The sequence below is a fragment of the Cryptomeria japonica genome, chromosome 9 (genome assembly GCF_030272615.1).
Source record: "Cryptomeria japonica chromosome 9, Sugi_1.0, whole genome shotgun sequence".
Lineage (NCBI taxonomy): Eukaryota > Viridiplantae > Streptophyta > Pinopsida > Cupressales > Cupressaceae > Cryptomeria > Cryptomeria japonica.
The window spans coordinates 84,896,752-84,918,857 of NC_081413.1; the positions used below are offsets into that span (position 1 = coordinate 84,896,752).

At 37.4% G+C, this 22,106-nt stretch overlaps 1 protein-coding gene across 1 annotated transcript; it reads left to right on the forward strand.

Annotated features, from left to right (window-relative positions):
* The first annotated feature begins 1,197 nt into the window (after nucleotides 1–1,197).
* Nucleotides 1,198–22,074, forward strand: LOC131030213 (periodic tryptophan protein 2). The gene is made up of 7 exons (XM_057960933.2): nucleotides 1,198–2,959; nucleotides 3,339–3,590; nucleotides 3,852–3,944; nucleotides 6,605–6,976; nucleotides 20,158–20,502; nucleotides 21,111–21,338; nucleotides 21,458–22,074. Exons 1-7 carry the CDS (start codon nucleotides 1,526–1,528, stop codon nucleotides 21,626–21,628), a joined length of 2,895 nt encoding a protein of 964 aa, XP_057816916.1. The 5' UTR covers nucleotides 1,198–1,525; the 3' UTR covers nucleotides 21,629–22,074.
* The last annotated feature ends 32 nt before the right edge of the window (nucleotides 22,075–22,106 follow it).

Sequence of the window (22,106 nt, forward strand, 5' to 3'; positions counted from 1 at the left end):
TTACACTACTCGTGGGTTTAATTATTGAATAGTATTTCCTTGACAACATGTACAGTATAATTAAAATCTCTCTCAAAAAGATGTAAAAAAAAACCTTACGAAGTAGAATCTGAAGTAAGCTTAGCAACAAATTGCAAAGCTGCGAAATATCCTGGAAAATGAAGAACAAATTCAATCAAATAAAAATGTTAAATGTAAACTGAAGGAAACCTAAACTGACGTAGAACAACAAAATAATGAGTGACATTCAGAATCATAAACATAGCACAATAAATTATTATTCTTGTGACAAATTGCATACCTATTTAGTGGAACGCTTGTTACTGTGGAAACTTATAGTATGTTTTCGAATACAAACTGTAGAGAGATTTGTAAGCAATATAATGCATGCAATTTTGAACCAAGAATCGTTATGAAAACTGTCTGTCGTGCTATCTTTTCCGCTTGCAAAGGAACACTAAATTTCCATTCAATGGTGGCGGCATGATAGAGTCGTATAGAAATGGCATCAGTAGTGGCGGCGTGATAGGATAATATTCCCATCCAATGGTGGCGATTAAAACTTTTTGAACTACAGAACTGCATCGAATACTTCTTTTGCCAAAACGGCTACCTCACGTTCTCCGAGATTTCAACATTTATAATTTTAAATTGCATTTGATTTTAGTTTGCATTTGATTTTATTTTAGTTTGCATTCACGTTCACCATTTTTAAAGCATTGTAATGTTATTAATGCATTTGAATTTATTTTGCATTCAGTTTTTCACATTCTCCAAATTTTCAGCATTTATAATTTTAAAATGCATTTGATTTTTATTTATTTTACATTCGTGTTTTGAAGGTTTTAATTTTTAGGGAATTGAATTTTAAAAGACAGGATTCAAAGATGTCACCTAAATTTGAGGAGATGATTTTGTGTACATGAATAGCTGACATCCATACTGTAGGGATGCCTCTCTGCTTAACTATCTAAATTATTTTAAATAAATTAAATTTTTAATACTATATGTTTAAAATATAATCGAGGACAAAAATTTATTTATAATATTCACAAAGTAAATGTTAAAATAGAAAACCGCTGAAAACTCAAATAGGAAATCTAAGGTTTTAAATTACTTGAAGCAAACAAAAAATTTAAGGGTTTAAATTACTTCATTCGTCTTGCATCCTTACCTATCTGCGATTTTCAACCGTTGATTTTTTAAAAGAGGTCGTCCACTTCAGCTAAGGGGCGTAACAAAGCAGAATCAGAAAGAAGAAAATGAATATCCTTAAACCCTAAACCTTTTTAGAGCTACAGCTTTGCAGAGCATAAGAAAACTGTAGTCTCAAGTGCATTGAGGGCTAACTATATATCCAAAAACTTCTTCCAGTCTTCAGGAGACACTCCATATGAACTAAAAAACTGCTCGAGAATCTTAAGAACTCTGATTATCAACGTGATGAATTACAATGTTGAAGATTTTGCTTAACAGTCCGAGGTTGAACCTTCTTTAGGGATCAGGGTTTCTGACTGTTGAAAGAATGAATTACAGGTTCAAGAATCTGCTGGGCGCTCCTTACAGAGGCGGCAACGCGATCCTGTCAAACAACACGCAATTGCTGACGCCCGTGGGCAACCGCGTGACAGTCATTGACCTCGTTAAATCTGAAACTGTGACCCTCCCCTGCGAGAACTCAAAAAACATCTCGCGAATCGCTGTCTCTCCCGACGGAACTCTACTTCTTTCCGTCGACGAAGCAGGCAGATGCTTACTCATAAATGTGCACCGCCGTGTTATTTTGCACAGGATTTCCTTCAAAGGTGCTGTCGCCGCCATCAAATTTAGTCCCGACGGATCCCACTTCGCTGTCGGCGTGGGGAAATCCGTGCAGGCATGGAGAACGCCGGGGTTCAGAAAAGAATTTATGCCGTTTGAACTAGTGCGGACTTTAACTGGCTGCAATGATGCCGTAACCTGCCTGGACTGGAGCCCAGACGGATACTGGATAATTGCAGGTTCAAAAGACTTGTGTGTCAGGATATTTTGCCTGAAAATTGTGGAAAACTACCGGCCGGTCAAGCTACTGGGCCACCGAGATGTTATCGTAGGCGCATTTTTTCGGGTGTCGAAGGGCGTCATAGACGGCGCTTATTCTGTTTCAAAAGACGGCGCGATTTTCAGCTGGAAATTTTATTTGGAAGACTCTCTCCAAAATAAGGTAATTTCTAACAATGGACATGCCGCCATTAGTTTAAATGTGAGAAATTCAGACAGTAAGAGGAAGTGGGAGGACGAGGACGATGCAGAAGATTTTACTGTGCTGATAAATCCTAACGACAATTTTGAAAACCCAAAACCCCTAAATCCTCGTAAAATGCTTTCTACAGAAGCCACTAAAACCCTGAACTCTAGTAAAATCCTTGTTCCAGAAAATACGAATATCCTAGCTGCAGATTCCCTAAAAGCTGAAATTCATAGTGGACTGGAAAATGGCCACAAAACTGAGACAGATGGCAGTTGTCAAGAAATCATTAAAAATGCTGATCCTGTTCCAGAGTCAAAGGCTACACGGGAAGACTTGATGTTACGTCTGCACCAAGGGCGATGGGAGTTACTGAAGAAGGAATTTTTCATGCAGCCGGGGGCGCGTTTGACTGCTTGTGATTATCATTCAGATCTCGAGTTGGTAGTTGTTGGGTTCTCATCGGGAATTTTTGGAATCTATCAGATGCCAGATTTCACTTGTATTCATTTGCTTTCAATAACAAGGGAGAAGATTACTACGGCTGTTTTCAATGGGCTGGGTAATTGGTTGGCTTTTGGGTGTGCAAAACTGGGTCAGCTGCTTGTGTGGGAATGGCGATCAGAAACTTATATATTGAAACAGCAGGGTCATTATTTTGATGTTAATTGTTTGGCCTTCTCACCCGATTCACAACTTTTAGCAACAGGAGCAGATGACAACAAAGTCAAGGTTAGTTGTAATAGCCAGATTCTTGTTCATGCATTGTCATTGATCTGAATATGTAAAAAGATGCTAGACTCTACGCTCAATTCTTGATTGCCCGAGGGCAACAAAGTTGACACATTTTTTGCTTATTTTTATATGTTCGAAGTTTGTCTGCTAGTTTGTTTAATTTTCATTAGTTATCTGGCTGAGGATGGTATTGTTAAATTCGAATAGTTTCAGTATTCCTAGCATGTGCACACGCATGCACAGACATATCAGCGTGTTTTGCTGCATTTTTTATTCAAAACTTTGGAGTTTTATGTTTATACTTGTTTGTGCTAATTGATACTTAAGAAAATCTAATGATAAGCTTTGTTATTTTTACTTGTGGTGCATTTGACAGGTTTGGACTGCTTCTTCTGGCTTCTGCTTTGTAACTTTTGCAGAGCATACAAATGCAGTTACTGCTGTTCATTTTCTGCCAGGCAATCATGCACTCCTCAGTGCATCAATTGATGGGACAGTGCGTGCTTGGGATTTATTTCGCTACAGAAATTTTCGGACTTTTACAACTCCTACTCCCAAACAGTTTGTTTCGTTAGCAGCAGACCCAAGTGGTGAAGTAATATGTGCTGGTACACTGGATTCTTATGAGGTAATTTATTATTGGGACTGGTTTCAGAAGATTGTTTTAATAGTAGGTTTTTAACATTGCAGATTAAAGCACATGTCACATGCTATTCAGAATCGTTTCTGTAGACGAAGTCCTGTGTGTGTGTGGATTGGTATTTACATATTTTTTTTACATTTTTAATTTTATTAATCGATTTTTCCCACATACAGTTTCATATTTGTTTTAGAATGTTTAATTTTAAACATTTATTTGATGAATAACTTGTGCCATGTAAAACTGCAGATTTTTGTTTGGTCAATGAAGACGGGGCGACTATTGGATGTAATGAGTGGTCATGAAGGGCCTGTGCATGGATTGGCATTTTCACCGACCAATGTACGAGACAGCTTTTTACTTGAACTTTAATTTATGTTGATAATTCACTATTGATCCTTTTCAAGCTTGCTTAATGCTCTTGCAAACTCTACAACAGACATTTTTTTTTCGAAAGGCAAATTACTAGACATTTCAGTTTGTTCATGCCACTCAATATCAATAGGATTTTTATTTTTCATAAGTACCACTTCTTTATTGTCTGATTCAAAGTCAGTTTAGCATATGGTATTCCTGATCGCATGAAAGCAGTTTATATACCTTTATGGCATCTAGGTTTTCTGACCCAGTTGACATTAAGAAATAAAAGGGCCTTATCTGTAATAAAGCATTGTTTAGTGTCAACAGGTTTGTGGTTTGGCAACATAAAATAATATTCTAAAACATAAATTACAATAGTTGCCAATTTCCAGGATCAAGATTCTCAAATGACAGGTGGACAAAGATTGTAGTCTTCCAAGTTCTTTTATGGAACTGGTCAATACCTCTTGATAGCTCTTGTTAGATCTAAAGATGTCTAAAGGTTGTTTTGTAAATGGTAATCATTTGGGCCTCTACATATGACAGATAGCTGAAAAAGGGGGTTAATTCAGTGAATATTGTGCAAAATACATTTTGCAGTAGAGAACCAACAAAAATGGAGAGCAGTGTCATCAGCCCATGTCAAAGAAGAATACAGCTTGATTGCTAAAATTGAATATTGTTGTGGAAACTGTTTAAACATGTAAAAGGACCAGCAAAGAACATAGAGTGATAAAGACATGTGGCAGGGTGGAGAAGTTTTCTACCACATTCTAGAATTGGGAGACCCTAGAGAAGTAATTTCTCATGATGCAGAGGAATTAGGAGTTGGAGAACTTGTCCCAGGTGGTGGCATTTAGCAAGAAAACAATAAAAAATTCTGCTTCCCATCTTTATGTTCTGCAGAAGGAGCTTCAAAAATGGTAGAGGGATAAGAAACAGGAAGGCCTGTTCAGAAGAACTAGGGCCAACACCGTAGGCCAAACAGGTGAAACCATTGCTCTCGATGATGATTGCCTAGAAGTTACCTTCGCATATCAGATCAATTTCTTGACCAAGGAGTGACAGGCTGCCAGTGGACTTCAGAAGCTGGCTGATAACAAACAATTTTTGTGTTTTTTTGTTCTGTTTTACTGCTGTTCTGTTGCTGGTCCTTTTTTTGGTTGTTTCTTCTGTTTTGGTGATTTTGACAAGTCACATACCTCATGCAACTCTTTCCATTTGGCTAATGGCTGCTGTAAAATAAAGGATTACGAGCCTTTTCAAAATCCATCTTTTATCAATATCAAAAACATACATTAAATTGACATATATATGTTCTAAATCAAAAAGGAATTGAGGAGGCTGTGCACAATTCAATGACCATTGATTAAGACTAAGATTATTTATCTACAAGCAGAAACTAATGAAACATTGAGATTTGTTTAAATGAGATATTTGGATTACAGCATCACTTCAAACTTATCTGAAATGATCTGAGAGCTGTCATACTCTAGCTAGCAATTACTGTGCATAAGTGTGTTGCAAAAGTTAGAAAAGTATCATCCTATGGGAAGTAATTTAAGTTTGGAATTTGAAGATATATTTGTTAGTGTGAACATGGTATATTACCTAATTAGGTCCTTTGTTCAGACTAGATGCATAAGCTTAGTTGGGTCATTTACTTTTCGTGTCTCATTTCCTTAGAATTAAGACATATGCCATGATCTTATTCTACCTAGGGTTTCATCCTTGTTTTTATAACAAGGATTTCTTCATTGTATATTGTACCTTTTTATTTTTGCATCTAATGAATTATCAGGCTTCATAGCATTGCGTCTCTCTTGTGTGAAGATTTATTTTGGTTGTATGTGATCCTAGGATTATTGTGGGGTTGATCAACAACTCTTACAATAAATGGGTACACAAATTATATGGATGTTTTTGGTCACCGTGTGATGCCTGGGAATATTCATGGTGTCACAAGGTCAAGGCTTGAAAATCGCAAGATTAGCTCAATTGCTTTGCATTTGCCATGAGCAATAAAATGCCAATTCTGTTCAGGACCTACATTGCCCTCTTTTTTGTAATTTGTTTGGCACCTGCTTTTGATAACATATTTATTTTAAGATGTCTAATGTTTGTGGGACATTAATTACTTTTTTCAAGAATTCATGCTTGTGAGACCTCCAAATCTATGAAAATGAATTAAATTTCCTATAATGCTACGTGGAAAAGATATTGGATGGTATCCTCTGTACACTTGCTGATAGAGACAATGATTTTTTATTATCATCTTTGAAAAAAGATTTCACAAAGAGCTATAAAGCATCGAAGGCTATAATATGATTATTTATTGTAAGCAAGTTGTCTGACGAATTTTATGCATGTTTATCCATTATGTAGATTTCTCTAGAAATCTTACCTGCAATGACACTCTGCTAACAATACAACTTAAAAACAATCGTTATTTTTTGTGTACAATTGGAGTTAGTTTGCTTTTATTTAAAAAATGTTAGTTCTCACCAGTCATGGGACTCTTATTTCCTTTTCCTTCAATTTGAATTTATTGTTGGGCTTACATAGTTGGGGCAATATTTTAATCTAGAGCTGAACTTTGCCTTGATACAGCTTGACAATGTACTTTTTTCCTGACATTGCAGACAATTCTAGCGTCGTCCTCGTGGGACAAAACTGTTAGGTTGTGGGATGTTTTTGAGAGTAAAGGTGCAGTAGAGAAATTTGCCCACACTCATGATGTTCTAACAGTTGCATATCGCCCTGATGGAAAGCAGCTTGCATGTAGTACACTAGATGGTCAGATTCATTTTTGGGACCCAATTGAGGGTCAGCTTATGTGTACTATTGAGGGTCGGAGAGACATTGCAGGAGGAAGGCTAATGGGTGATCGCAGGACAGCAGCTAATTCAAGCTCAGGGAAGTGCTTTACAAGTTTATGCTACTCTGCTGATGGTAGCTACATTATAGCAGCAGGCAAGAGTAAATACATCTGCATGTATGATGTCGAAGAACAGGTTGGCTATGAATATTTGTTGCATTTCTATTAAGTTATAGATTTATTCCTCTATATTGACATTGTTATTTACCCTAGATTTTACCTTTTATATTGTAATTTTATTGGTTGTTTACAAGAGATTAAAAATCTTTAAACATCATTCCTAGTATTCTTAGTGCCTCGTGCATGCTTGTGAGCCATGCTTTTCTATTCAGCTCCCATATCTGTTCTAAAGATTGTTTCTTATAATATTCATCATTTTTAATTGTTTCTTATAATATTCATCATTTTTAAGACCTATTTCTGTATGAAGCTGTCTCCTTACATATTAGGCTTTAGCCATCTTGTCGATTAAATTTTTTTGTGATTTTCAGCACAAGGCTACCGAATTAGTCAGTACAGAGATTCCATTTGAATAATAGATGTATGAAGCTTGAGAGGCTTTGAACTGTGCCATATGACTTGTATATAGTATAAATATTGGTAGCATGTTTCACACTTAATTTTAGGAAGGACACTTGCAAAACATGTAGGTAATCAGTATAAGTGCAGGATTAATATGCTCAGTGTTGATTTTCTCTCGATGAGAGTTGGTCTCATCTAATGTTTTAGTCTTTTAGATAAAGTAACTCTTCAAAATGCCATAGGGCATATTCCTGATTTTAGTGGCAGGGATGGAGGTTTTCTGGTTAATCCCTTAAGTTCATGGTTGAACTTTATATGCCCATTGTAGGAGTTAATGCATTGTGTTGGGTTCTGATGTTTTATATCTTGGTTATGCTCCCAAATGTGAACTATGGAGGGTGCAATGTGTGATGCGAGCCATGTGACTTTATGGATCAGCCGATCAGGTTATAAGGCACAAATTTTAACTTATATAATTATCAATCAAATAGTTTCCATTTTAGTAATGAGATACCTCTGGATAAAACTAGTGAAATGATTTGTAATGAGTTGATGTTTCAAACCACAACATTGTGGACCATAATCATGATGACTGATAAGCTTAGGAACAAGGGATGCTTTTATATATATATAATATATAAATAACCGGGTTAAAGTTTAAACTAAATATAGAGAAAGAAGTCAATACCATGGTTCTAAAATTTCGTGAATACTCTTTAAGTTTTTAATAGGACGAGTAACTTGCCATGACTTGCCAGCTGAGCCTGCTGAAAAGCTTGCAACTAACTCGTGAGTTAATCAGCAAGTTTTTCATTGTGACTCATTCAGACCTGGCAAGTTGCATAGAAACTTGGTCAGTGCAACAATATGAAAAAATATTATTAAAACCTAAAAAACTGTCTTTTATTGTCATTTTTCCCTTAAGCATTTTTCCGTGTTTTATCATCAATACTAATTATTAATTAATGCTAGATGACAATATTAAATAAATGTAAATATAGCATTAAATAATAATTATAACAATTAAATTATTAATTAATAACCTTTAATCAAGTGAAACACTTAGTTTTTTGATTAATCTTTATTGATGTTGTATTGATGTCTATCAATCTCAATTGCCTCTCTCCGTAGTAATTTCAAGCATGTCTTAAGGAGACTGTATAGCAGCGAATTTTGTAAGACTTCTAACTGTTTTCAGATTCCTGAATAATATCAATTAAAATCAGTACCTATTATACTGCCATGGAATTTCTACGTGTTGAATTCTTTGCTGAGCTGTCTTCAAGTTCTGAAATGCTTTGAAGAGTGACTGTTATGAGCTAATCATTTATTGGATGAAAATAGGTAACTGACAAATATTTAATAAACTATAAACCCTAGGGTTATAACATATGCATGGCACTAGCAACACTTATGTGTTAATGTATGACATTCATCTGCCCATACCTTGATACTTTTGTGATTGTGTATTTTGTTGTGTAGTTCTGCACGAGAGGAAGATGTGCAACAAAGGCAAATCCTTAAAACCTTTTAAGGTAATTAATTGAGGTTGAATTTGATAAAATGTGAATTTGCACAAGAATCTGTGGTTTAGTAGGGGTATGTAATAGGTGGTGGCGAATTGAATGTAGATCTTAGAAAAAATTCTTCTTATCATTTCTTGGCCAATCTTGACTAATTTGCATGAAGTGGGAAACTTTTTGGGTGTAGTCCACATAATGCAGAAATTAATAGCTTCTTTCTCATCTTTAACTGCTCCTTTGTGCTTATTGACTTCAAGTAGTGAGCCATTCATTTGGGGAAAGTTCAACAAAATGCTTTTAAGACATGCCAAGACAAACTCAGCCAATACCCATTTTAACCTCGTGAAATTTCAGGAAGCCTTTTGAGATAGAGACGAATGCTTCAAGCCTATGGTAGCCATGTTGATGCAACAAAGGAAACTGGTACTTTACCATTCCAAGTTAAAAAAAACAAAACTATTCAATATTATCCTAAGTTACCGATTCGGCTACGGGTACGGGAACGGGTACAATATATATATATATATATATATATATATATATATATATATATTTTAAGATAAGTACTACCATTAATGGGGGTAGCTCCCTATATTGCATGATAGTATGAAAATTACATATAGTTTTATGCAAGAGAGACCCACTCGACTATGTATTACCAGCATTTTCTATACACAGAGACCCAAAATTACATATAGATCCAAAACTATCATCCCACACTATCCAAATAAACCCAAAATTCTAATCCAACCCTATCCTGAAATTACACCTGTCCCCCAATGGCTTGATAGATTACAACAACGAATTCACCAATGCTGATTGCATTGCGGGTGGAGTTCTTTGGAAGCCACCAATCATCAGACTCAGTTACCCTTCGAAAAGGTTCCATATTTCCATTGAATACAGCACACCTAAATATCTCCCACACATGCTCTCCAAATGTCTTCAATCTCTCGTGCTCATCCTTCCAAACTTTCCTGCGGGCCATCTCACGAATGGTGTCACTATCTATAGATCCATCATCCTCTGCAGAATCCTCACGATCTTCCCCATCCACATTGCCTTCTTCATCGCCATCATCCCCCGGCTCAGAGGGTAGGTAGTTTTCAAATTGGAAATATATTTTCAGTATGCTCACCTTGACTTCTTCCTCCATACTCAGAATGGCGTTTGCAACACTATCCGCAATAAATGGTTTTATGAACCCTGCAAGCAGCTCAACCACACGCTCCCCCGAGTCGATGATATCCACCAGATGCAGGAGAACGGCTTCCAACACCATAGCATCGCACCGATGTCTATCAAAATTTAGAGTGATGCCCACGAGCCCCCGAACAGAGTCATACACATAATCTTCAGTGCGAAATAGGTTTCTCAACTGCATATTCAGTGTGTTATCACAATTCACACAACTGACCCTTCCAAAGTATGCCATTGCCCAAATTTGTCTCTGCAAAGCTCCCGAAACGGTACTCGAACTTTCCTATTTTGCTTTTGCCAAGCGACTTCACCATATATGGTTGTGTTTTGTAATTTCAATCAAATGAACCCTGCCCATATCTTGTTAGGATCGTCCATTCTGCAAAGTGCCATTATCGATGTAGTAGCAACTTCTAGGCATCATGATGGATTGTTCGGGGGCCATGTGATCTTGCCACCAAAGGGACATTTTCCAGTTCACAGTCTTGGACTCGTACTTCGCCCGTTTTTATCCAGGTGCCACCACAATGCCCCGGTAGTCGATAGGGTCAAAAAGGTTGTAGACATGCTACCCGATCCCCTGTCGAGGATATCTTTGGCAATCCTTTAGGCAGTGTCCTTTGATGTCATCTGTTGTAGATGTCTGGCAAAAGTAAATAGGGTCATCATATTCTCCCACACCAAGGTTCGCAAGGTAATCACCCACTTGATTCCCCTCTCTGTAGACATGCCCAATCTCGTAGCTCTCAATTTTCTTTAGATGCTCTTTTATCAATGGAACCCATTTGTTGAGTTGCCAGTTATGAAAACTTGCCCGAGTGATCCTGTCTATTATAATCTGAGAGTCACCCTCAATTATGATTCTAGAAATTCCTTGCCTAACACAGAGACGTAGTCCTGCCTCCAGTGCACGAATCTCTGCTTCGTTGTTTGTGGCAACTCCAATGCCACCAAGCAACCCATGGAGGATATTGCCCTGATCATCCCGGATTATGGCTCCAATACCTGATGCCCCCGGATTCCCCTTACTAGCACCGTCGAAGTTCAATTTTGTCCAACTCCATGGAGGGGTTTTCCATCTGATGGAATTTCTATCAAGGCATTTTGATGTGGGCACATATATTTGTGGCTCTTTAAGGACCCATCTCTTCTCCATTTGTGCATCCCATCTAGTGTATATCTTAGTCCTGCCTATTATTTTCTTTCCATTCATTACTTCTTCTATTGCAGTTTTGATCTTTTCCACCAACATGCTCTGTGATAATGATGTCTCCTTGAAAATCCCCCTGTTCCTTTCTTTCCAGATATGCCATACTAGTAAGGAAGGTCCAATTAACCATATATCACACCATTTTGTCTTCTGATTGTTTGGCCATGCAAGAATGAAGTCGAAGAGTCTTTCGTTTTTAACAATCACCCAATTAATACTTTCAAGGAACCAATTCCAACAATATTCCGCAACTGGACACCAAAAGAGTAGATGACTTGCTGATTCTTCCTCTGCACAACACATAACACAGCGGTTAGGGCTTGAGATACCTATATTTTTGAGTCTATCCCCAGTTAGGATTCTATTATGCAGTGCGATCCACAGGAAAGCCTTAGCTTTTGGGAGCACTTTGCAGTTCCAACACAGTTTATGTGGCTAACTGTTGATGGATCCTCTTTGCCTCTAAACTTCATATCCAAGTTTGGCGCTGTACCTTCCGGATTTCGCAGCACACCAGATTATGGTATCTCCTTCCATAGACATTGGTATTTTCCTATCTTTGATTGCTTTCCATAGTTTTTTCGCACAATGAAGGATCCCCAGTGTCAATTTTCCTCCATTTTCTTAGGCCATTTTGATCTACCTGTCCTTCCATGTAATTGCACACATGCTGTCCTATACAATTTTCCACCATGTCCACCCATCCCTTATCTTCAAATGAATCCTCTAATGCAGGGAACCCATCCTAGGAGTCTCTCCAAAACAGCGTGGTGCTGCCATTACCAATTTGCCATGAAATATGGTTTGTGATAATGTGTCTACTATCCCATAAGAAGTTCCAAGTTGCCGACCCCCTCTCCGAGTTAGCCATTGTGAGAATTTTGTTCGTGTCGTCTGAATCCAGATACATCTTTTGGAACAATCTGTACCACAATTTCTGAGGTTCCTTACACATTTTCCAAGCTAGATTCGCACCAAGAGCAGAATTCTGTACTTACATTTTTCTAAGACCAGCACCGCCATCTTCCTTAACAAGGCATAAAGTGCCCCAATTGATCAGTGGAATTTTCTTGATGTCTTTGGCTCCAGCCCACACAAATTTCTTTAGTAGGTTATTCAGACTTTTTCCAGCCGCAAACGGCATTTTGAAACATGACATGTTATATATAGGTATTGCTGATAGGACTGGCTTAATCATGGTAATTCTGCCAGCTTGAGTCAGCCATCTGTTTTTCCAATTCTCAGATTTAGTTTGACAAGACTTGGTAACATCTTCCCAAATATGTGTGATTGCCTGCGGCCCTTGTTAATCTGCACCCCCAAGTACTTGATTGGAAGCTCCGCAATGCTTATGCAAGAGTTGTGCAATTCTGCCCTGTGTTTGTTTGTTGGTGTTGAAGAAGAACAGTTGGGATTTCCCTTTGTTCATAACTTGACCCGAAGCCAAAGTATACTCTTCTAGCGTGTTCTTGGTATCCAAAGCTTCCCGGATGGTAGCCTCACCGAATATGATAGTGTCATCAGCAAATTGGGAGTGTGTGATTGCCTCAAACTGATTGTGGACTTTGATTCCTTTCCAAATGCCTTCGTGATACCTTATTTTAATTAATCTCCCCAATACTTCTGCCATAAGCACAAATAGTGAAGGAGACAACGGGTCTCCTTGCCGTAGGCCATTCGTGGCTTCAAAGAAACCACTTAAACTTCCATTGATGAGTATTGAAAATTTAACAGTACTAATGCAGAATTTTATGCATTTAATCCATTTTTCAAGAAACCCAAATTTGACAAGGACTAGGTACAAGAAGCTCCAAACTACTTTATCATAAGCTTTAGCTCCATCAAGTTTAACGATCATACCTTTTAGTTTTTCTTTGTGTAGTGAATGAATGACTTCTAAAACCAATATGATGCTGTCCGCAATTTCCCTATCCGGAGTAAACCCATTCTGATTTTCAGAGACTAGCTTGGGGAGCAATTTCTTCAATCTTTCAGCCATAGCCTTGGAGATTATCTTGTAGATAGTATTGCACAGAGATATTGTTCTATAATTAGCCATGGAGTCGCAATCCACTTTTTTGGGAATGAGGCAGATAATAGTGTGATTCATTTCCTTAACAAACTTGTGTTTTTTCCGAAATTCTTCCACCACAGCCCATATATCCTTTCCCATGAACTCCCATCCTTTTTGAAAGAGTTCTGCCGTGCAGCCATCCGGTCCAGGTGCTCTGTGTGGGTGAAGTGCAAAGGTAGCCAATCTGATTTCCTCCAAAGAGTAAGGAGCCACAAGCATGTCGCTGTCAGATCTGGATATCAAGGGTTCAATGACTTCCTCAATGACTGCTTGTGTGCTCGTGTTTCTTTCCTCAGGGCTTCCTAGAATATCTTCAAAGTATTCAAGAGCAATTCGTTCCATGTCCTTATCCGAGGTTTTTAGTATCCCATTCTTATCCTTGATTGAGCAAATTCTATTGTTGATCCTTCTAGCTCTTGACGATGCATGGAAAAATTTTGTATTAAGATCCCCCTCATAAATCCAGAGCTCCCTAGATTTGTCCTTCCAATAAAGCTCTTCCCTCTTGAGAATTTCCAAATATTGCATTTTCAAGGCCTTTTCCATTTTATATTCCTTATTTGTCATGCCAGACTGCATTACCTTATTGCCAATTTCTTCCAATTTTTCCTCAATTCTACCTTTCTCAGCGAAGATGTTTTTAAATGTGTTCTTATTCCAGTCCTTTATCCGGCTTTTTAAGAATTGCATTCTCTTGATAAATTTAAAACTAGGAGAGCCATAGTATATGTTGCCTTCCAGCCACCAAATCTTTAGGTTGTCAAGGAGTGTTTCATCCCTCCACCACATGCTTTGGAACTTAAAGTAGTTTTTCTGATTTCTCACCTCATGTGCAATGGATAAAGACAAAGGTAGATGGTCCGATCCAAATTGAGGCACTATCTCAGTTTCTAGAGAGTAATCTCCATTAATCCACCATTCCCCAACCAAGAAACGATCCAGCCTTTCTGATATATTTGCAAAATTCAGTCTTGTGTTAGTCCAAGTGAATCTACCATTCTTTGGATAGATATCCACCAATTTGCAATTCGCTATAAAGTCCCAAAAATCTTCCATCACTTTGGTGGGCTTCTGGAGGCCACCCATCTTCTTATCAATGTCTAAGATGGCATTGAAGTCCCCAACAGCAATGACCTTACCACCATCCAATTAGCATGTTTGATTATACACCTCATTCCAGACTCTTAACTTTTCCTCCGTTTTACAGGGGCCGTAGACATTGAATAGTGGATATGAAATGTTGGATTGTTTGTAGGTAATAATGCACGCCATCCAGTGATCACGGGAAGCAATGGGATGTACCTCCACTTTGGCAGCATTCCACATGATTCCCAAGCCTCTAGCCGAACCCTTGGCATCCTGAAATATACCTTCCCACTTATAGCAGAATTTGATGAATTCACCCGCCTTTTCCTTATTCAATTTAGTTTCCCAGAGCATATACACGTCTGAGTCTAACTTGGCCATGGTTCTCTTGACCAGGCGTCTTTTGTCAGGAGCCAAGAGGCCCCTGACATTCCATGAAGTCATCCTCATCTTCCCCCAAGGGAGGCCTCGCCTCCCTTGTCCGAGTTCAAAAATTTCATCATACTAACAATGCCCTTTTCGTTTGCCCTCTGCTCCCTAACTGTTTTGTGACTCTTCCTTCCTCTTGTGGCTTTTGCTCTACCGAGTATGACGTTTGCAGATTGGTTGATGTTTCTTGGGTCCACGATGTTCAAGTCATCATTGTCACTCCCTTGCTCAGCAGTGTCCGATTCAGATATCTGCAAATCTTCTTCCACCACGGGTTCATCAGTTGGAAACACCATAGCGGCACTGTTCGGGATTTGTTTATCGTTCAATGAAGTATTTTCGATGGGAGAACTCGAACAGGCATCCTGCTTCTCCTCATATGTTTTTTCTTTAGTCCTCCATACTTGCTTCCACACCGAGAACAAACCTCAATTTCCTTCTCAATTTCAATATGCTGCTTCCATTTCTTGTCTGTGGTGTGGAGCATAACTGAAGAAGGAACTGTTTTTATGGCTGCAATTTTTAGTCTAGCATATGTGCAAAGGTCTCCTTCCACAATTTTTTCATCAATTTCTAGCAGCGTGCCAAGGGATCTTCCAATCATTTCCAGGTAGGCCTCGCTCCAATATTCAATTGGCAAGTTATATAAGGAATCCACATTGGTTTGTCATAAGCCGCCATCGAAGTAGGGTCAAAATTCGGGGACCATGGCTGAATGTACAGGGGATGATCTTTTCGAAATTAATTTTGGAGTGTAATGATGTGGTCTCTATCCTCTTCGCAAGGAAAAACTGCCACAAAGAAACCCTTTGGAAGAAATTTAACCATTATGTGACTCCCCCAATGTTCCAATACCCATGCCTGAATGTCTTTTCTTGATAGTTTTGACCCTAAAATTTTTGCAATGATGGCATGTTGATCGAAAATCTCTTTCTCACTCTCGATGCATTCGGATAGATCAATTTCAAAAATGCCATTTGCAGAGTCCAAACCTGTTTCTGTGCGACGGTTCGTATCCCGGTCGATGTTACCATTGCTTTCCTCCGACCTTGTCTGTTTAATACCAAAGTCGTCCCAGTCGACCTCCAGGGTATGCCATTTGATAGATTTCCTTGGGCTAGCAGTCTTCGCAAGATTGCTCTGCTTGTCGAAGGCGTCCTCCTGTAAATCGCTTTGCTTGTCGCGGGCTTCCTCCATTTTTTCGTAAATTTAATATAATATAATATAATATAATATACTAATAATATATATTATAATGTAATATTTTATATATATTATAATAGATATTGTAATATATAAACGAATTTATAAAAAACTTTAAAATTAATAAATAAATAAAAAACATATTCTACAAAACATTATTAAATATGGAAAAATAAATTTTAAAAAACTTTATAGCGATAAAAGCTATGGAGGCAAAAAAAGAAATCTCAATTAAACACTCCCAGAACAACTCCGGCGATTCCCGACCATTCCCAGCAAGTGATTCATGGCATCTCTAACGATTTTTGGAGTGTCTCAAACCAGGTATGAACCCAGGGCCGAACCAGGCTTGGATCAGGACCTGGCTCCGCACCCAGAGGCTACGGGACGATTCCAGTATCTGAGATATTATCCCATCTATGTTAAGAGTGTTGTACTCACATGTGAAAGCGGTTTGGAAGTAGAAACATTACTTGTTGGAAAAAGAAACATCCACACTGACCACTAACTGTTGTAAATCAATAAACCCAAAGCAAGGTGTTTCAAATGAATGGGCTTCTTAGAATGATTTCATTTGGTAATAAAATACAAGAGAGATTACAAATAAAGGGCTGGACATATTGTCTAGGGCCTAGGCCACCATTTGCCTAAACTTAAGTACCATGATGCAATTGAAACCATTTGCTCATGAGGGTTATGAAGAAGGGTATGAAGATGTTCAAGATTTTGGTGAGAATCTCAAGCTTTGCAAGATTGCTTATGCTATTGCACAATAAGGTGGGGCTGATTTCCACATTTACAAGTTGGTCATGCTTTGTATTCCAAGAGGTACAAGCTGAATAATTTTGCTCAGAGAACCACATGCTTGAACAGTTCAGGCCATTTGGGGTTAGGGAAAGCAGTGGTTAACTTGCGAAAATGCAGGTCAGCTAAGTATGCAAAATGCTGTTTCTAGGTTCATCAAAGGTTTCTATAGCACAAGTGAAATAGAAAAATTGCGAGTTGGGGTGTTATATTGAATATAAGTAAATATCTTTCTAGGGAATTTTATGGTAAACCAAGAGAGATATTTTCAGTTTATTGGGATTAATCAGGAAATTATTGTTCTAGGATTGGCTAAAAATCAGAAGAAATTGGTGCAACCCTAGATTTTTGTGACCAAAAACTTTTGATTTAAGGGCAAATAATTACTATTACTCACTAAAAAAGCATGATTTATGACATCTTATCAGCAGAGAATTCAATTTTTTGAAACTTATTGCAGAGACAGTGATAAAAGATTTATTGATAGAACTTATTATAATTTATTATTTAAAGATAAATGCTTCTATGGGTCGTTACTATATTCTTTTAGTAGTTCCTGTAAAGCCATGGGAATTCTCCTCCACAGGCTTCATTGGATGACTACCAATTTCAAGATGATGTAATGTCTTTCTTTGTTTTTGTCAATCATTTCAACCTTCTTAGTGAGTTCTGGGTGACTTGTGGGACAAGATGGATAAAAGCTTCCATAGATTGACCACCTTCCATCTGTGAACTTAAGCTACTGAATAGGCTGTTGGTTTAACTATTGTGGGGCTACATTAAGAACATTCTTAAGACATGGGATGAAAATCCTAGCTGCATACAATATTCCTTATCTAGGGCAGTCCACTCAAGTATTCAAAGATACCCTTTTGAAATTTGTTATAGTTGCTTGCCGCAATCATCATTTGATATTTATAATAGAATAACTTGTCTTCCAATTGAATATCGACATTATGACATGCTTTTATAATGAAGCACACTAGGTTAGTCTCCTCATTACTAAGTTCCTCAAGAGCTTGGCTATCACATGCATTTGGATGGTAACATATTGTAGAAGAGCTCCTACAACAACTCCTTTACATAGACAAGTTACTCTAACAACTCAAACCCCTACGAACACTCGTACAACCAAATGCAATATTATATTATTCTAGATGATACATATTTTTTCTCACACAGGACAAACCATAACCAACATACTAACAAACCTAACAAATCCAAAAAATGATTATTGTAAGTATTCTAAAGACACAAGAATGATTTGATATTCCTAACATTCTGTACAATTTCTAGTGACAATCGAAATTGTTCTTGGGTTCAGTTCTTTGTTGTCATAAGAAAGTTATAAATAGAGGCTTGTGTTGGTTTATAAAAGGCACAGGAGGAAAATTGTATGTTTTGCCTTATCAGATTGATGGATGAGGTGACAATTGTATGTTGTATTGTCTTCTTCCACAGTTAAGGAGAATAAACATGTGTTGTACTTCCAAGAGATGAGAGACATAAGATAAGGAGCATAGAATGATAGGCAAACAATGGAGATATGCAGCGAATGGAGTAAATAACACCATTGCCGAGGTCCTATTGAATGGAACAAGGGGTGGATTGTTTCCATATCATTCACACACTTATTGCACATGTCAACTAACTACATACTATAGGTAGTAGGCAATTGCCACTGCCAGAGTCCGTTTTTTCTTTCTTTGGTGGGCTTCTAGGATAAATATGTTGTTCTTAATTCTTCTCTTCCCCTCTTGACTGTCATTTAATTTCTAATCAAGTAGCACAGCACAATTGCTTGTTTTGTGATTTTACAAGCTTAGGATCAGGAAATTATGGATCAAAGAAATGTATGACGTGGTTTCATTTTTTACAAGAAAAGGTGGAAAAGTGAAGTTAAAAAACTGAAATTCTTCTGCTACAGCTGACAGCCCATCAAAAGTTGAAAATCAGTTTTGGCAATACTTTTGAGCTTGATTTGTCTGCATACATGAAGATACATTCAGTTTTAAATATTGGCGAATTTGAAATCTTTTGAATCTTCATTACTGAAAGGGATTGAAGAGTAAAAGCTATCTAATAGTTGATGCTTTGGCATCGGATAGTTTTGGACCTGTTGAATAGGTTACCATTCTAACACCAGCACTGACTGCTAAGGCAAGGAGAATAGGAGTACTAGCCTGTATGTCCCAAAGAACACACCAAACAAGTCAAATTGACCGAATTGTTTCCAAATCTCCAAGAGTAGTTTTAACTTTTGGAGACAAAAACATCTTTACCTGGGAGGTATGATCTTAGCCTGTATGTCCCAAGAGTATATCCAATATTAATTTAATGAAATAATATAATTAGCATGTATATAGATACTTCAATGTACATAAATCTGGGTTGAGAGTGGAAGATGAAATGTCACTACTAGATTTCCTCCTACCCTTGAGAGTCAGAATTGAGGGATAGAAGACAAGAGTAGAAGTTTGAAGAGAATTCCATTGTGTTTAGAAGTGAGGGATAGAAGAGCAGAGTAGAAAGGATTTGAAGATAATTCCATGGTGGAGTATCTTATTCTTTTGCCCTAGAGGTGGTGCCATCATTTCTTTGTACTTGCATAATTGATCTTAAGGAATGTACAAAGTCCATATTTCAGGCTGGTTTAGGGTTTCCAAGATAAATACTTGTCTCAATTTTGAGCTGAGTGTATTCCCTTATTGTTTGAATATAAACTATAGATATTTCCAGTGCCTTGCTGCTATGCCAGATCAATTTGTCTCTGTTCATCTATTTGTTGGGTGCTAAGAATGACTTGATCCGTAGTTTCAATCTTTTGTCAACAACTTGCAATTTACTATTCATTTGATGTTATTTCAACAGTAGAATAAATGTTGTAATGAATTGTAAATAAACTGTCTTGATAGAAGCATTGTATTATGGACCAGTACTACACTTTCTGAAAATGCAGGGTTGTGTTATCAGTTATACATTCTATTTTTGTTGGTGGTTATATGACTTCTTCATTATGATATTAAATATGCTTTTTTAATTTCCATGATGATATTAAATATGCTTTTTTAATTTCCATGATGATATTAAATATGATATTTCTGATGGACAAATTTAAATCCTTAAAAATCAAGTTTTGAGTTCTCCTTATTGCATAATGAATATTTGCTTTGTCATTGATGGCATAAAGCAATACAATTGCTCTGGTTGAATGGATTAAGTGTTGAACTTATCACATTACTGTTTATCTCTCTTGATTGTTACAGGTATTACTTCGGCGATTTCAAATATCCAGTAACCTTTCTCTTGATGGCGTTCTAGATTTTTTGAACTCAAAAGACATGACTGATGCTGGTCCAATGGCTCTGATTGATGATGAAGATAGTGACATTGAAGGAGGGCTGGATCGACAAGAAAGGGGACTACTAGGAGAGGGTTTACCAGGAACTGCATCTAATCATGGTCGACCTGTTGTTTATACAAAATGCTTGAGAATGTCATCAACTGGGAGATCATGGGCAGCAGCAACCACAGAAGGAGTGTTGATGTATTCAATAGATGACTCTTTTGTCTTTGATCCAACTGATCTTGATATGGATGTCACACCAGAGGTATTGACTAGATGTCAATTATTTGCACATTCTTTTTCAAGTCATGATATGCTTGGTATCTGGTATGAAAACCTGAATGACGTGAGATAAACATTCATTACTACTTGTGCATTGACGTAGAACTTAAGACACTGAAATGAGTATTCAAGCTCATTTATAGATGTTACTTTAATAAATGGTCTGACACTATTTTTGTTGAACAAATGCTGTATCCTCGTACTTAGTGTTCTTGCTTTCATCCTCCTACCTTCCCATATAATCTTGAAGACAACCGGGTGGAGGAAGTCACAAATAGAAACTGGATGAGCAGTGGCATATCTTGACTGCAGTATGTGTGTAACCACAGGCTGAGAGTGAATGTCAGATGCTCTATTATAAATCAACATTGTATTACAGTAATAATTTCTGATTTATGCTAGACAGGACATTAATTTCATTTTTTTCATGTCATCCTGTTTTAATTGAGAACCTGGCAGCTAGAATGTTTATCCTATAAAGTTGTTTATTGTTGCTTGGAATTTGCTACTTCTGAGAAAATGAACAGCCCCTAAAGAATTCACAAATGGAAATGAATCTAACCAAATGGTCATTTTTTACTTATGTTTCAGGCAGTAGATGGTGCACTCAGCCAAGGTCAACATCTGAGGGCACTAGTTCTTGCTCTTCGTCTGAATGATGCTAGCTTGATCAGGAAGTGTATCGTCTGTGTGCAACCAAAGGATGTTGCCACTATTGCTGCTGCAGTTCCATCAAAGTATTTGCGCAGGTTAATTGAAACATTTGCTGAGTATTTGGAAGGCTCTCCCCATCTTGAATTTCTTCTTCAGTGGTCTCAGGTTTGTCTTTTGATGCCATTAGCCTTCTGCCACAGATATGGCTGGTACATTAAGTGAACATAGGCAAGTCAAACTAAGATAAGTGTGCATAATTCTCATCTTGTTGGTTTGTCTTGTAGGAGCTTTGTAAAACCCATGGTCAATCAATTCAAGAAAATTGCAAAGATTTTCTTCCAGCTTTAAGGTCATTACAAAAGGCATTGACTAGGTTACACCAAGACCTAGCAGATACTTGTTCATCCAATGAGTATCTTCTTCGGTATTTATGTATGCAATCGATACATAGTTGAACTGATAACTGCTATAACTGGCTGCTACACAAGGATTGATATATGAAATCTCCTGATCTTATAATATACAGAAAACATGTTTAAGCTTTACAATAAATGGAAGTGCATGACAAACATGGTATCCGTATCCTAAGCCAGATGTATCATAAGAGTGTAGATTTGATCCTTAATGGCAGGACTGAAGAAGATAAATTCTATCAGAAGGAAGATCTTTATTGTTTACAGGGGGCTACAGGTTTGGTGGAACTCTAAAATCCTATGTATTGTTATGTCCGAAGAAAACATGTCAAAACTTGCTAATATACTGAACCTGATAATGGCTGAGGGAGATCCATTTAAGGTAGATCCAGATGGGTTTTATTCTATTTCCAGCGACAACATAAATATTTTTGTTTTTCAATTGTTTTGTTCTTCAATTTTCAATGTTTTCTGACGCATTCAAAATATTACTGCTTTACTTGGGTCTTCATGAAATATT